The 14,805-nt window shown below is 49.2% G+C and overlaps 2 protein-coding genes across 3 annotated transcripts in view; one reads left to right on the top strand and one right to left on the bottom strand.

Moving 5' to 3' along the window:
• The window catches only part of BEST4 (bestrophin 4), a 38,215-nt gene extending 25,983 nt beyond the window's left edge, over positions 1-12,232 (top strand). Inside the window, exons 3-5 of one of the 2 annotated variants that reach the window (XR_010750249.1) lie at positions 7,719-7,806; positions 11,714-11,813; positions 12,218-12,232. The gene's annotated coding sequence lies outside the window, so the exon portion shown is untranslated. Of the gene's footprint in view, positions 1-7,718; positions 7,807-11,713; positions 11,814-12,217 lie in introns of those variants that run through there. The other variant, XM_066376158.1, reaches the window with a different exon arrangement.
• Positions 7,800-14,805, bottom strand: part of KIF2C (kinesin family member 2C) — a 28,896-nt gene continuing 21,890 nt past the window's right edge. The window contains exons 13-21 of the mRNA XM_066376127.1: positions 14,693-14,784; positions 13,429-13,571; positions 12,261-12,465; positions 12,040-12,150; positions 11,147-11,214; positions 10,688-10,793; positions 10,481-10,594; positions 8,666-8,798; positions 7,800-8,557 (exon numbers count right to left, since the gene is read on the bottom strand). Of these exons, the coding sequence (XP_066232224.1) occupies positions 8,475-8,557; positions 8,666-8,798; positions 10,481-10,594; positions 10,688-10,793; positions 11,147-11,214; positions 12,040-12,150; positions 12,261-12,465; positions 13,429-13,571; positions 14,693-14,784 (1,055 nt within the window). The 3' untranslated portion in view covers positions 7,800-8,474. The remainder of the gene's footprint in view (positions 8,558-8,665; positions 8,799-10,480; positions 10,595-10,687; positions 10,794-11,146; positions 11,215-12,039; positions 12,151-12,260; positions 12,466-13,428; positions 13,572-14,692; positions 14,785-14,805) is intronic.

The raw sequence follows: 14,805 nt of genomic DNA, 5'->3' as shown, positions 1-14,805 counted from the left end.
TGAGGACCCAGGTCCAAAACCCCAAGGTCATTGGCTTGAGCATAGACTCACCTGGCTTGAGCGCAGGCTCACCAGCTTGAGTGAGAGGTCACTGGCCTGAGTGCAGATCATCAAAATGATCGATCCTGGCCCTGGCCGGTTGGCTCAGCGGTAGAGCGTCGGCCTGGCGTGCGGGGGACCCGGGTTTGATTCCCGGCCAGGGCACACAGGAGAAGCGCCCATTTGCTTCTCCACCCCCGCCCCCCCCTCCTTCCTCTCTGTCTCTCTCTTCCCCTCCCGCAGTCAAGGCTCCATTGGAGCGAGGATGGCCCGGGCGCTGGGGATGGCTCCTTGGCCTCTGCCCCAGGCGCTAGAGTGGCTCTGGTCGCGGCAGAGCGGCGCCCTGGAGGGGCAGAGCATCGCCCCCTGGTGGGCGTGCCGGGTGGATCCCGGTCGGGCGCATGCGGGAGTCTGTCTGGCTGTCTCTCCCCGTTTCCAGCTTCAGAAAAATACAAAAAAAAAAAAAAAAAAAAAAAAAAAAAAGATCGATCCTATGGTCTCTGGCCTGAGCCTGAGTTCATTGGCTGGAGCCCCGAGGGTATGTAGGAGAAGCAATAAATGAACAACTAAATTAAACTATGAGTTGATACATCTCATTATCTTCCTTCCTCTCCTTCTCTCGCTTAAAAAAAAAAAAATGTATTCAAGCCCTTAGGAACTCCCTACAATGGGAGACCCCTCCCACAATCACTTTGGCTTTCAGAACTGTTCAGTTTCAACCCCTTTCTCTTCATGATCCCCTGCATGGATGGGCAGGCGGGGACAGCTCTATGCCTCTAACTCAGCAGGAGACAGTTATAGAAGAATTGCCCATAATTCCCAATTTCAGGTCTATTTAAAAACCAGACGCCTAACCTGTGGTGGCGCAGTGGATAAAACGTCGACCTGGAAATGCTGAGGTCGCCGGTTTGAAACCCTGGGCTTGCCTGGTCAAGGCACATATGGGAGATGATGCTTCCAGCTCCTCCCCACCTTCTCTCTCTGTCTCTCTCTCCTCTCTTTTTGTCTCTCTTCTCTCTCTCTCCCTCTCTGTCTCTCTCTTCTCTAAAATGAATTAAAAAAAAAAAAATTTAAAAACCAGACAAGGAACTGAAAGGACGGAAAGCCAAAATACCCATCCCATTCCTAACTAATCCCCCGACATAGTTTTGAGCCTATTTTACAGACACGGAGGAGCCAGAACCATCAGCTAAGCTGCCTCCACCTTGTGAAACAGTTGCCATTACTCAAGATAATTTCTAGGAACAGCTACAGCTGGACGAATACAGAAACAAACCATATTTCTGTACCCAGCTGTCTAACAACAAAAATATACATTCCCCTTGAAAAAGCTCAATAAAAGTGAACTCCCGGCCCTGGCCGGTTGGCTCAGGGGTAGAGCGTCTGCCTGGCGTGCGTAAGTCCCAGATTCGATTCCTGGCCAGGGCACACAGGAGAAGCGCTCACCTGCTTCTCCACCCCTCCCCCTCTCCTTCCTCTCTGTCTCTCTTCCCCTCCCGCAGCCAAGGCTCCATTGGAGCAAAGTTGGCCCGGGCACTGAGGATGGCTCTATGGCCTCTGCCTCAGGTGCTAGAATGGCTCTGGTTGCAACAGAGCAACGCCCCAGATGGGCAGAGCATCGCCCCTTGGTGGGCGCGCTGAGTGGATCCCGGTCGGGCGCATGTGGGAGTCTGTCTGACTGCCTCCCCGTTTCCACAGCTTCAGAAAAATATAAAAAAAAAAAAAAAAAAAAGTGAACTCCCTACCTTGCTCAGGGCTGCACTATCACCTTGGTGCTTGGCCCTTTCCTCTCTTGGAAAGTAAACAAACTTTTCTATTTCAGTCTTTCCGCTCTTTGTAAATTCTTTTACAAACCTGAACCTCTGGCCAACCTAACAGTCAGATTCATGTGGAATTGCAGGGGACCCCAAATGGTCACAAGAGTATTAAAAGAGAACAAACTTGGAGGGATCACACTTCTTTTTTTTTTTTTTTTTTTGTAGTTTTTTTTTTCTGAAGCTGGAAACGGGGAGACAGTCAGACTCCCGCATGCGCCCGACCGGGATCCACCCGGCACGCCCACCAGGGGGGGGTGCTCTGCCCCTCCGGGGCGTCGCTCTGCCGCGACCAGAGCCACTCTAGCGCCTGGGGCAGAGGCCAAGGAGCCATCCCCAGCGCCCGGGCCATCTTTGCTCCAATGGAGCCTTGGCTGCGGGAGGGGAAGAGAGAGACAGAGAGGAAGGAGGGGGTGGGGGTGGAGAAGCAAATGGGCGCTTCTCCTATGTGCCCTGGCCGGGAATCGAACCTGGGTCCCCCGCACGCCAGGCCGACGCTCTACCGCTGAGCCAACCGGCCAGGGGGATCACACTTCTTGATTTCAAACCTTATTACAAATGACAGTAATCAGTATAGTATTGGCAAAATGATAGGCATAGAGACCAATGGAATTTCACTTAAAACTCAGAAGTCAGCCCATATATCTATGGTTGGTATTTTTTAAATGTTTATTTTATTGATTTCAGAGAGGAAGGCCTGTCCAGGTGGTGCTCAGTGGATAGAATGTTGGCCTGAGACGCTGAGGACCCAGGTTCAAAACCCTGAGATCAGTGACTTGAGTGTGGGCTCAGTAGCTTGAACACAGGGTTGCCAGCTTGAGCATAGAATCATATATATGACCCCATCGTCGCTGGCTTGAAGCCCAAGATCTCTGGCTTGAGCAAAGGGTCACTGGCTCAGCTGGAACCCCCTCAATCAAGGCAAATATGAGGAAGCAACCAATGAACAACTAAAGTGCCGCACCTACACGTTGACGAGAGAGACAGGAACATCAATCGGTTCCTTTATGTGCCTCGACTGAGGATCAAACCAAAAACCTCTTAGTTTTGGGACAAAGCTTCAACCAACTGAGCTATCCAGCCATGGCTAGATTGATTTTTTAAAAAGATTTTATTTATTGATGAGAGAGAGGAAGAGAGAAACATCTGGTCATCGATTGCTTCTTGTATGTGCCCTGACCAGGCAAACCCAGAGTTTTGAACCAGTGACCTCAGCATTCCAGGTCAACATTCTGTCCACTGTGGCACACAGGTCAAGCTATGGTTGGTTGATTTTCAACAAAAATGGCAAGGCAATTTCGTGGGGGAAACAATAGTCTTTTCAACAAATGGTGCTTGAAAAATCTGGATATCTGCATGAAAAAGAGTGAATTCAAACCCTTACATCACATCACCTACAAAAATTAAAATAGATCAACGACCTAAATGTAAGATCATAAAATTCTTAGAAGAAAACTAATTTTCACAGCCTTGGATTGGGTAATGGATTCTTAGATATGACACTAAAAGCACGAGCAACAATGGAAAAAGGCAAGTTGAACTTTATCAAAATTAAGCTTTTGTGCTTCAAAGGATATGATCAAGGAAAGTGAAAGACAACTCACAGAATGAGGGAAAATATTTGCAAATCATATATTTCATAAGGGTACAGCATCCAGAATAGATAGAGCTCTTAAAAGTCAACAATGAAGCCCAGGCCTTGAGATTCAAGAACCATTTAAAAGGTGGACTTGGGCCTGGGCCAGATAGCTAGACTGGTTGGGGCATCATTCAGAGGTTGCTGGTTCAATTCCTGGTCAAGGCACATAGAGGAACAGATTGATGTGCCTACCTCTCCCTCTCTCTCTTCCTCTCTAAAATCAATAAAATAAACATTAAAAAAGTCAACAAAGACAGCTAATTTAAAAATGGGCAGACAACTTGGATATACCCAAGAAAACTTAAAACATATGCTTAAAAACTTGTACATAAATGTTCAAAGCCCAAGTGATTTATTCGTAATACCAGAAAGTGAAAATAACCCAATATTCATCAATTAATGGATAAACCAAAGATGGTATAGCCAAACAGTAGAATACTATTTGGCCACAAAAAGAATAAAGTACATGATCCTTTAGAACACATGTAAGTGAAAGATGCCAGACATAACAGACCATGTACTGTATGATTCCGTTATATGAAATGTCCAGAATAGGCGAATCCAGAGAAAGATTAGTGGTTCCCTAGGGTTGAGGGAGAAGGGAATTGGGGGTGAATGCTATTGGGTATGCAGTTTCTTTTTGGGTGATGAAAACATTCTGGGATTAGCAGTGATGGTCGTCCAATTAAATGAGTATACTAAAACCCACTGAATTGTATCCTTTAAAAGGGTGAATTTTATGTGAATTACAGCTGATTAAAGCTGTTATTTTAAGAAAAGCCCTGATATATTCAAGAAATAAAGGCCAGTGTGGGTAGAGAACAGTGAGTGGTAGGATGCATTTACTCATTAAAAAACATATATTGTGGGCCCTGGCCAGTTGGCTCAGTAGTAGTGTCGGCCTGGCGTGCAGGAGTCCCGGGTTTGATTCCTGGCCAGGGCACACAGAAGCGCCCATCTGCTTCTCCACCCCTCCCCCTCTCCTTCCTCTCTGTCTCTCTCTTCCCCTCCCGCAGCTGAGGCTCCATTGGAGCAAAGATGGCCCCGGCGCTGGGGATGGCTCCTTGGCCTCTGCTCCAGGCGCTAGAGTGGCTCTGGTTGCGACAAAGGGATGCCCCGGAGGGGCAGAGCATCGCCCCCTGGTGGGCAGAGCGTTGCCCCTGGTGGGCGTGCCGAGTGGATCCTGGTCGGGCGCATGCGGGAGTCTGTCTCTCCCCATTTCCAGCTTCAGAAAAATACAAAAAAACAAAACAAAACACATATTGTGTGCTTGCTGTATTTTCTAGACACTGAATACAGTATGAAATTTAAAATCTGTTATGTGCTTAAATAGCTAGCACTTATTAAATGTGATACTGTACTTACTGTTATCTGTATAGGAACTCAATATTCCTAACAATTCTATACCAGTATTACCCCATTTCACAAATAGCACAGAGGTTAAAGAACCCACTTAAGGTTCTGCAGTCACAGAACTAGGATCCCACCTTGCAGAGTGGCTTCACAAGCTGGGTTTGTAGTTTCCCCTGTCCTGTCTGCCCACTGGGCCAACAAGAGAGGTGACTGGCCAGGCATAACATGTCATGGCAGGGCATTCAAAATTTATCCTTTGTGCAAAGTGATGTTATTAAAGGGTTCCAAGCAGGGAATAACTTACAAGGATTCCTCTGGCTGTTGGGAATGGGTCACTGGGAGTCAGTCAAGAATAAAAACAGACCAGTTAGGGATTCATATGGTATTCCAGCTGGGAAGGTAGCCCAGATCTTGGCTGGTGGCAATCTTTCTTTTAACCTTTTCAGTTCTGTGAGGTGGGTATTGGTGTCTGCATTTTATAGATGCCATTTAGCTGACTTTGAATCCAGGTCTTATGTTATTTAATGGTACCTCAAATTCATGTATTCTCACCATTAGACAGAGAATATCCTATTTTACAAATGAAGTAACCAAGGCTTAGGGGGCCAGAACTTGGGTCCCAAACTCCTCACCTGTCTCCCTGACTGAGGCCTTTCTAAAACACATTTATGTGGCTCCGAGGCCAAAGCCTTTTTTTTTTTTTTTTTTGGAGGTGGGGGGGTATTTTTCTGAAGTTAGAAGCAGGGAGGCAGTCAGCCTCCTGCATGCACCCAACCAGGATCCATCCCGCATGCCCACCAGGAAGTGATGCTCTGCCCACCTGGGGCCTTGCTCCCTTGCAGCCCAAGCCATTCTAGCACCTGAGGCAGAGGCCATAGAGACGTCCTCGGTTTGCGCCCAACTTTGCTACAATGGAGCCTTGGCTATGGGAGGGGAAGAGAGAGAGGGGGAAGGGTTGAAAAGCAGGTGGGCGCCTGTGTGGCGACTGAAAATGAAACCTGGGACTTCCATACACCGGGCCGACACTCTACCACTGACCAACCGGCCAGGGCTGAGGCCAAAACCTTTCATTTTATTTTTAAATTAATTTTAGAAAGAAACATCAAATTTTTGTTCCACTTACTTACGCATTCATTCATTGATACTTGTATATGCCCCAACACTGGACTGAACCCACAACCTTGGTGTATTGGGAGGATACTGTAACTTAGCTACCTGGCCAGAACCCAAGATCATTTTATTTATTTATTTTTGGTATTTTTCTGGAGAAGTAGGGAGGCAGAAAGACAGATTCCTGCATGTGCCTGACCAGGATCCACCGGGCATGCCCACTAGGGGGCGATGCACTGCCCATCTGGGCTATTGCTCTTTTCCAACCAGAGCCATTCTGAAAATGCCTGAGGTGGAGGCCATGGAGCCATCCTCAGCACCCAGGCCAACTTTGCTCAATGGAGCCTTGGCTGAGGGAGGCGGATAGAGAGCAGAGGGGGAAGGGTGGAGAAGCAGATGGGCGCTTCTCCTGTATGCTCCAGCAGGGAATCAAACCCAGGACTTCCACACACCGGGCTGACACTCTACCACTGAGCCAACCAGCCAGGGCCCCAAGAATATTTTAGTGATACTTTACTATTTAGATACAGTGGTACCTTGAGATATGAATTTAATTCATTCTGTAACCGAGCTCATAAGTCAGTCAACTCATATATCAAACTGCTGATACTGGACCCGTGCGTCAACACGCCAACTAGCGGCAGCTTCCCTAATCATGACTTGTATCTCCGAATTTCGCTCGGATCTTGAACAAAAATACAGACTGAGTAGCAGCTCGTATCTTAAAAAAAATTTGTATGGCCTGACCAGGTGGTGATGCAGTGGATAGAGCATCGGACTGGGATGCAGAGGACCCGGGTTCGAGACCCCGAGGTCGCCAGCTTGAGCGCAGGCTCATCTGGTTTGAGCAAAAAGCCCACCAGCTTGAACCCAAGATCACTGGCTCCAGCAAGGGGTTACTTGGTCTGCTGAAGGCCCGCGGTCAAGGCACATCTGAGAGGGCAATCAATGAACAACTAAGGTGTTACAACACGCAACAAAAAAAAAAACTGATGATTGATGCTTCTCATCTCTCTCCGTTCCTGTCTGTCTATCCCTCTCTCTGACTCACTCTCTGTCTCTGTAAAAAAATAAATAAATAAAATAAATTAAAAAAAAAAAAAAAAAGTTTGTATGTGGCCTGACCAGGCGGTGGAACAATGGATAGTGTCGGACTGGGATGCAGAGGACCCAGGTACAAGACCCCCAGGTCACCAGCTTGAGCACGGGCTCACCTGGTTTGAGAAAAGCTCACCAGCTTGGACCCAAGGTCACTGGCTCGAGCAAGGGGTTACTCACAGTCAAGGCACATATGAGAAAGCAAAAATGAACAACTAAGGTGTCGCAACGAAAAACTGATGATTGATACTTCTCATCTCTCTCCGTTCCTATCTGTCCCTGTCTATCCCTCTCTCTGTCCCTGTAAAAAATAAATAAAAAATTTTTATGTTGGTCTGTTCGTATCTCAAGATACCGCTGTAATTCATGTTCTATGACATTGAATGTGGAGTCCTCCAGTCCCCAAATGGTCCATACACTATGTTTGGTCCCTTAGTATAGCTGGGAAACTTCTCCTCATTTTTTCTTTCTTTCTTTTTTTTTTTTTTCTGTGAAAAGGTTCTCATCACAGAGCTTCTACTCATTTTTCAAAACTAAATTGGTGTTGCCTGTCAGATCCTTTGTCTAGCGAGCCAAGTGCTTTCTTGTCAGTGTTCCCACAGAATCTTTTAATATCCCTTGAGCAGACTGAAACTAACAGAGCACCATCTCCTCTCTGCTTACAGCTCCTGTTCCCAGGAGAGGGCCTGTGACCTAGTAAGCATCACTGAACAAGACAAAGGTTGAAGTCTTCAACATGTCACTTAATGGCAGGTGTGGATTTTGTCTCCTAGGTATAGTACAGAACCAGCACTGCCCAGAGTTGCAGCAGTGTCCTTCCTGGGCCCTTCCCACATGCCACTCAACAGGCTAGTTTTTCCTCTTTCTTTATTGTTAGACACCGTGTATAAATATGACAGAAAACAGCAGGGATCCTCTTACACCTTAAAAAATAGCAAGGAAGAGGTTCCAGAAACTTTTTTAAAAGTACAAGACATATTAGTGCCCTTACCAATCGTGTAGATGGGAGGCCACAGCCAGCAAAGGTGAACTAAAGGCTCCTTCCCTCTCCCCAGAGCCAGGCCAACCCCAGGGGCCCTCCACCAGCAGCCAGGCCACAGGCAGAATGCTGACTAAGGGACAATTCCATGCCAAGGAGCCTTCCCTACCCGGAGAGAAGGGCCACACAGGATAGTTCAAGTTCCCTCCTCCCATGCTGGCAACCTTCAGGGCTTACAACTGAGGAAAAGAGAAGTAGTGTCTCATGTCACTCTGATCCCCTCCCCAGCTGCCCTGGCCCTGATGTTCCAATACTTGGCATTTACCAAAGCCTGTCCCAGCTCAGAACTTGGCTAGACCCACCAGATTCCCAGAGCTCACTGGGGTGGGTGGGATGTTGAAAAGGCTTGGTGTGAAACACCAAACATCTTTATTTGCAGTCATCACTGGGGCCGTTTCTTGCTGCTCATTTGCTTGCTGGCCTGCTCTTCCAGCTGCATGGCCAGACGCAAGGTCTTGATGACATCTGGAAGGGAAGGTGTGCTCAGGGCCAGTGGGTGTCTCAGAGGCCCCATTCCCTTCAGGCAGAGCTGCCATCACCCCCAGTGACCCCACCCCACCCAGCTATACCCACCTCGCAGGACTGAGAAGTGCTTGGCTTGCTTGGCTTGCTGAGCCAGGGCAGACTCTGCCTTGTTCACAAAGGTCTCCAAGTCATAGTCTGGCTGGTCAGTCATCTCGGAGAGCTCAAGCCAGCCTGGCTCTTGCTGCAACGACACAGGGAGGGCGTTGTCAGTTCAAACAATGACCAAACCAACAAATCATTCCTGGGGCCCCACCAACTGCAATGCAGATACCTATGTAAGAAGCCCATTCCTCCAGGCATGGCCCAGACCCTGCCTTCTGATGCTCTTGCAGGAGTCCCTAGCCTGAATCCATCCTCTTCACGACCTCAAACTTGTCCTTGTCCTTTATAGCACTTGAATGCTGTCCTCTGCCTTGATGACCAAGCCAGAAATCTGAGCAACAATTTTATTCTTTTAACTTGCTTGTCCCCAAATCCTACCAAGTCCACCTTTTAACTGGTTCTTGAATCTCAAGCCCTAACTTCAATTCCATGGTTACTGCCACACTCAAGTCAGTCTCTTTCTAACAATCTCCTAATGGCTCTCAACTACTTACTGCTGCTACTCACATTTTCCCCATCCCTAAACCAAGTTCTACACTGTGGCTACAGTGATGTACCAAAAGCTCTGATATGACCATGGACCACTGTTTAACTCCCTTCCAAGGCATCCACTGCCCTCATAATGAAGTCAAGGCCTCTGGTATGAACCCTGTGGCCCTTTAGCATCAAGTTCCTGCTGACCTATCCATAGCTTAATCTCCCTCTGTGATCTGCTCTCATCTTTTGCTCTGACCAGAGAGAACTTCTCATTCTTCCTAAAAGTACCATGTCCTTTGAAACATTTGTACCCAAGCACTCCAGGGAGGGAGGGAGGACAAGCCTCAACAATTATCCTTCACATTCCCTCCTCAGTTCCCAGGGTGCCAAGCTCTTTCTGCTCTGCACTGAGGCCCACTGTTAGGATGCACTTTTGGGTCTCCCCCTCCACTTGCTCTTCCACAGCAGGGATCATGACAGTGCTAGTACCTACCACTTACTAAGCACTGACCACATACTGGGCACTGCTGAGTGCTTTAAAAGCACCTCACTTAGGCCCTGGCTGGATAGATCAGTTGGTTAGAGCATTAATTATCCTGACATGCCAAGGTTATAAGTTCAATCCTTGGTCAGGGCACATCCAAGAAGCAACCTGTGAATGCACAACTAAGTGGAACAACAGATCAATGTTTCTCTCTCTGCCTAAAATCAATCTTTTTTTTTAATTAAAAAACAAAGCATACCAGTTAATCCTCAGACAAAACCATCCTGTCTTAGCCGTTTCTGGGATGAAGAAACTGAGGCCCAGTGTGGCTAAATGACTCTCACAAGGAAATTGGCTTATAAATATATAGATCAAGATTGATCAAGCATTATGTAAGGGCCTACTATTCATACTTGTCTTTGGTCTCAGCACAGGAGCTGGCATATAGAAGGTACTCACCAAACACTCTCTGAATAACAAGGCCCCTGCACATAAGCCACCCTGCCAAACCCCCAGTCAGGAGCATGGCGGGGGAGACTAGCTCCAGCTAGGAAGATGGAGGAAAGCTCATGTGTGCCAGGCTAAAGAAGGGGCTGTGGTGTTAGCTGCCTTAGAAGAACGATGGATGAGTAGGTAGAGAATTAAGGAATGCTAGGGTCGAGGGCTGCCTCTTGCCATGTCAACCTGAAGACCTGCAGGAGCAAAGCCCAGGTCACATTCAGGGAATGGTGCTGAGCACAGCTGCGGGTCGGTGCTGGGGTGGACATCCAGTCCCTGCCTGGCCAGGGCCAGCTTCCCACCTGCACAATCTCCTTGAGCTCTTCCATGGCCCTCTCCTCCAGCTCCCTGATCTGAGTCATGGCTTCATTAAAGCTGGACATCTGGGAAGACAGTTCCTCATCTTCCTTAGAAAACTAAGGGGACCAAAAGGAGAGACACAATGGCATGGCCCAGTTCCCATGTCAGCAGGCCACGTTTCTGTCTTCTTTGGCCCACCCTGCACTTACACTGCCTACGATCAGGGACCCGTGAGAGATGGCTTCTGTCCCTTCAATTTCCATTGGAGTTGGCTGCTCCCCACTGGGCCCACTGTGGGGGCTCAGCTCCTTGACTCTGAGGAAACAAGATGTCAGATCCTACAGCAAACTCCTGGGCACTTACAAGAATCCTGCACCACTTAAAGACTGACAGGCTTGAGGCTTCAAGGGGAAGGAGTAGCAGCTTTGCATGTACTGCATGTGGCCTGGAAAAGACCCTGATGCATGCTGACTCTTACCCAGGCCTGCAGGCAATTGGAACAGACCTTCTAGCATCATGCCTTAGTTCTTCTGAGCCTTAGGTTCACTGAACCACAGAAAAGTACAGTAGGCACTGAGCCCCAGGGCCTCCTCCCTCCTCATCACTGCCACTCCTTTCCCCACTCCCACAGTCTGCTCCCTACCCCACCTGCCCATAGGTACTAGTACCTGTCTGCATATCTTAGTGTATTTAAAGTATATTCACAGGAACTTATGCCCGGTGAGATCATGGCAATCTGCAAAAGAGGGGATGGGTGGTTAAGAGGTTGAGGATCATGGGGTAAGGGAGAGAGGTTGAGGGTCATGGGGAAAGGCTGCCAGGAGTTTCTCCAGGTCTCTGACACCCACATGGAATTGGGGAGAGAGCTCATTAAGGAACCGCTCTCTGCCAGGCAACTTGCTCCATGGGCACGGAAAATTAAGGCTCTTTAAAAACTGGTTCCTGCCTTTAAAGGCACATCTTACTACATCCTGTTTCTCTATCTCTTTACTGACCCATTCCTCACACCAAGGTCATACCTTAAGCTCTTTGGCTCCTGATAGAACCCCCAGTTTGCCCAGGCTCAGGGATAATGCCTCACAGGAAGGGTTAGAGCTTAGTCAGAAATCCCCTCTTTCCTAGCAGACAGGAGAGAGGACATTCCTTGGCGAGGAGGTAGGGCAGATCTTAGCTAGAAGGGCTTGTGCATCAAAGAAGGAAGAGACAAAAAGCCACTCAAGGCCAGATTTCTTTAGCCGGGAGCCAAGAAATCTGAGGGAAGCCACAGAAGCCAGGACGTCCCTCTCCTGCTTCTCCAAAGGTCCTCCCTGAATTCTGGAGCTTCTGTTCTACCAGGTAAGGGAGGAATACCTCCCCCAAACCCGGGGCTGCACGGTCATACAGTAAAGAGAGTATACCTTCTCCCCTCTTGAGCGGTCAAGGAGGAGCCTGGTACTGAAAAGCAGGGGGGAAGCCCAGTCAAGTTAGAGCCTGGAAACCCAGATCGCCAAGGGCACTGGGCCTCCTATCTAGGACAGGAATAAATATCTTCCGGCACCACCTCCAAAATGCCCCTACTCACCATGCAGGTCCTTGAGTTCTCCCCGATAAAGGAGTCCCGTAGTACCTGTGTCAGCTTGCTCTCACGAAACGGGGTGTGGGCCTTGTTCTGTCCCAGGGCCCTGATGCACTCCTGCGGGGCAGCAGGTGCAACTGAGGTCCCTTCCTTCATCTCAAGCTGCCCACTCCCCCCCCACCAGCAGTAGTCCCCCAGACCAACCACCTCCAGCTCGCCCCTGCTACCTTCAGAGCCAGGAGACTTTTGTTGATTTCTGCACCTTCCATGCGGGTCTGCCGGTCAGCACTAGAAGTGTCCACACCTCGTTCGTTCCCTGCCAGATCCACCAAAGAGAACTTGCCATGCAGTCTCCCTTTGGCTCGAAGAAGGATCTGGAAGCAGGCGTGGGAGCGGGAAGAATTGGAATTGGCAAATGTCTGCCCAGAGGTCCTGTGGAGGGCAAAGAAAGGCTATGAGGTCCTGAAGCCACCAGCCACCATGAGTTCTCTGATTGGTAAGAGAGGGACACAGATCAGGACTTTCAAAGTCCTGCGTCTTTTTGTCCCAGATTTCTGTTCTGCCTTCTCTGGGCAGAAACTCTCCCTCCAGCTCATGTCCTAGTAGGTTTACCAGCAGCCACAGTATTGGATTCTAAGCTAGGGGCTTGGCCAGACATGGAGGCCCATAAGGACATGGGGAAAGATGAGTTGCTCTGTTGCAAAGTACACAGGGAAGGGTTGTCTTGAACCACTTGCCAAAACTTGAGGGCCCTGTAGAGAGGACAGCTCACTCCCTGAGCCACCATAAGCCACACAGCAAGTACCCCACCGAACCATGCCCACGACCCTGGAAGAAGAGCACTTCCCTACCTCTGTGCAGGAGCAATGGGCCAGCACTTTAGCCTAGAACACACCCAGAGCTCCCATCTCCCATCACAGAGGAAGAAGAGCAAAGAGAAACCAGAGAAGTCAGGAAGCATGCCTTTGGAGTAAGAAGCTGGGAATAAAGCCTGCCTTGGTTAGACTTGAGACACTTCAAGTTGCTTCTGATGAGCCACTTCAAGAGCCCTTTGGGACTGCAGAAGCCGTCACAGCCCTCTCCAAGCTGGGGGAAGCAGGGCTCTGTGCAACAAGGACTTCAGAGCTAGTCTCTATCACCTGAACCCAGTGTTAGAAACTGACTTCTGCCTGACCTGTGGTGGCTCAGTGGATAAATCATCAACCTGGAACGCTGTGGTCTCCAGTTTGAATTCCCAGTTTGCCCATCAAGGCACATACAAGAAGCAACTATGAGCTGATGCTTCCTGCTCCTCCCCCACTTCTCTCTCTCTAAAATCAATAAATAAAATCTAAAATAGTAATACTAATAATTAAAAAAAAGAAACTGGCCCCTTCCCCATGCCAGAATTCTGACCTGCAGGCACTGCCCATGTCGATCATCTTGATGACATCGTCAGCACTGTTAACTGGGTGCTCCTGCAGCCCCAGCACCTGCACCTGCTGCTTCCCGTCTTCCAGCACGCGCAGCTTGGCCTTCTTGTTGAGCAGATCGAACAGCTGTGCCAGGCAGGGGAACAAGACTAAGACCATCAGGCACCGGGCACCCCACCTGGCTCCTCCCTCCTTCAGGGCCTGTCCCAGCTCAGACAAGGGCAGGCAGCAGGAAAGGCAGACAGAGCTGAGGTAGGGCTTGAAGACTAGCAGAGGGCTTGGCTTCTTAACTGGCCTGCCTCAGTCTGTCGTGTCTCCACTAGCTGTGTGAGCCTGGGTAAGTACTTAAGCACTCACTCTAGAGGCAATAGTGATGGTAGTACTTCCCTGGAGGGTTGTTATGATTAATGAACTGAAACAAGTGCTTAGAATAATGCTTAGCACATAATGTCATATTATTAATCAACATTAGCTATTATTATTATCTACATCCTGCTCTGAGGAAGGCAATTCTGAGGGATGTTGGGAGAGAGAAAGGAAAAATGGATATCAACATGAGAATAAATCTGCATGATCAGGCCCTGGCCGGTTGGCTCGGCGGTAGAGCGTCGGCCTGGCGTGCGGGGGACCCGGGTTCGATTCCCGGCCAGGGCACACAGGAGAAGCGCCTATTTGCTTCTCCACTCCCGCCCCCTCCTTCCTCTCTGTCTCTCTCTTCCCCTCCCACAGCCAAGGCTCCATTGGAGCAAAGATGGCCCGGGCGCTGGGGATGGCTCCTTGGCCTCTGCCCCAGGCGCTAGAGTGGCTCTGGTCGCGGCAGAGCGACGCCCCGGAGGGGCAGAGCATCGCCCCCTGGTGGACGTGCCGGGTGGATCCCGGTCGGGCGCATGCGGAAGTCTGTTTGACTGTCTCTCCCGTTTCCAGCTTCAGAAAAATTAAATAAAATTAAAAAAAAATCTGCATGATCAAAGAAAAATGAGAAAGAATTATGAAGGAGGTGAGTTAAGAGACCACAGGGCACACACAAGGCAAAGCTCCCACCTGAGCAGGAGCCCTGAGAAGTATTTCTACCATACTGGCTGAGCCTGTGTACCATCCCACCATCAGATGAAACCCCCCACAGGGCGGAGTGGCCCAAAAGCTTCCCAGCCCACAGATTGTTTGGCTTCTACCATTTCTAGCCAACTTTAACGTTTCAGAGAGTTCAAGGGCCCCAACAGAATAAACAGGGTCCCCTTGCCAGCTACCTTCCCATTATAGATCTCAAAGAATGTCACATAGACTTCCAGGCCCAGGTTCCTGTAGCGGGGCTGATTCTTCAGGAGGAAGACGTCCTTGGCTATGGGAGAGAGCATGGATT

This window comes from Saccopteryx leptura, chromosome 3 (genome assembly GCF_036850995.1).
Source record: "Saccopteryx leptura isolate mSacLep1 chromosome 3, mSacLep1_pri_phased_curated, whole genome shotgun sequence".
NCBI lineage: Eukaryota > Metazoa > Chordata > Mammalia > Chiroptera > Emballonuridae > Saccopteryx > Saccopteryx leptura.
The sequence above is the reverse complement of the archived record's forward strand: the minus strand, read 5'-3'. Positions and strand labels throughout refer to the sequence as shown.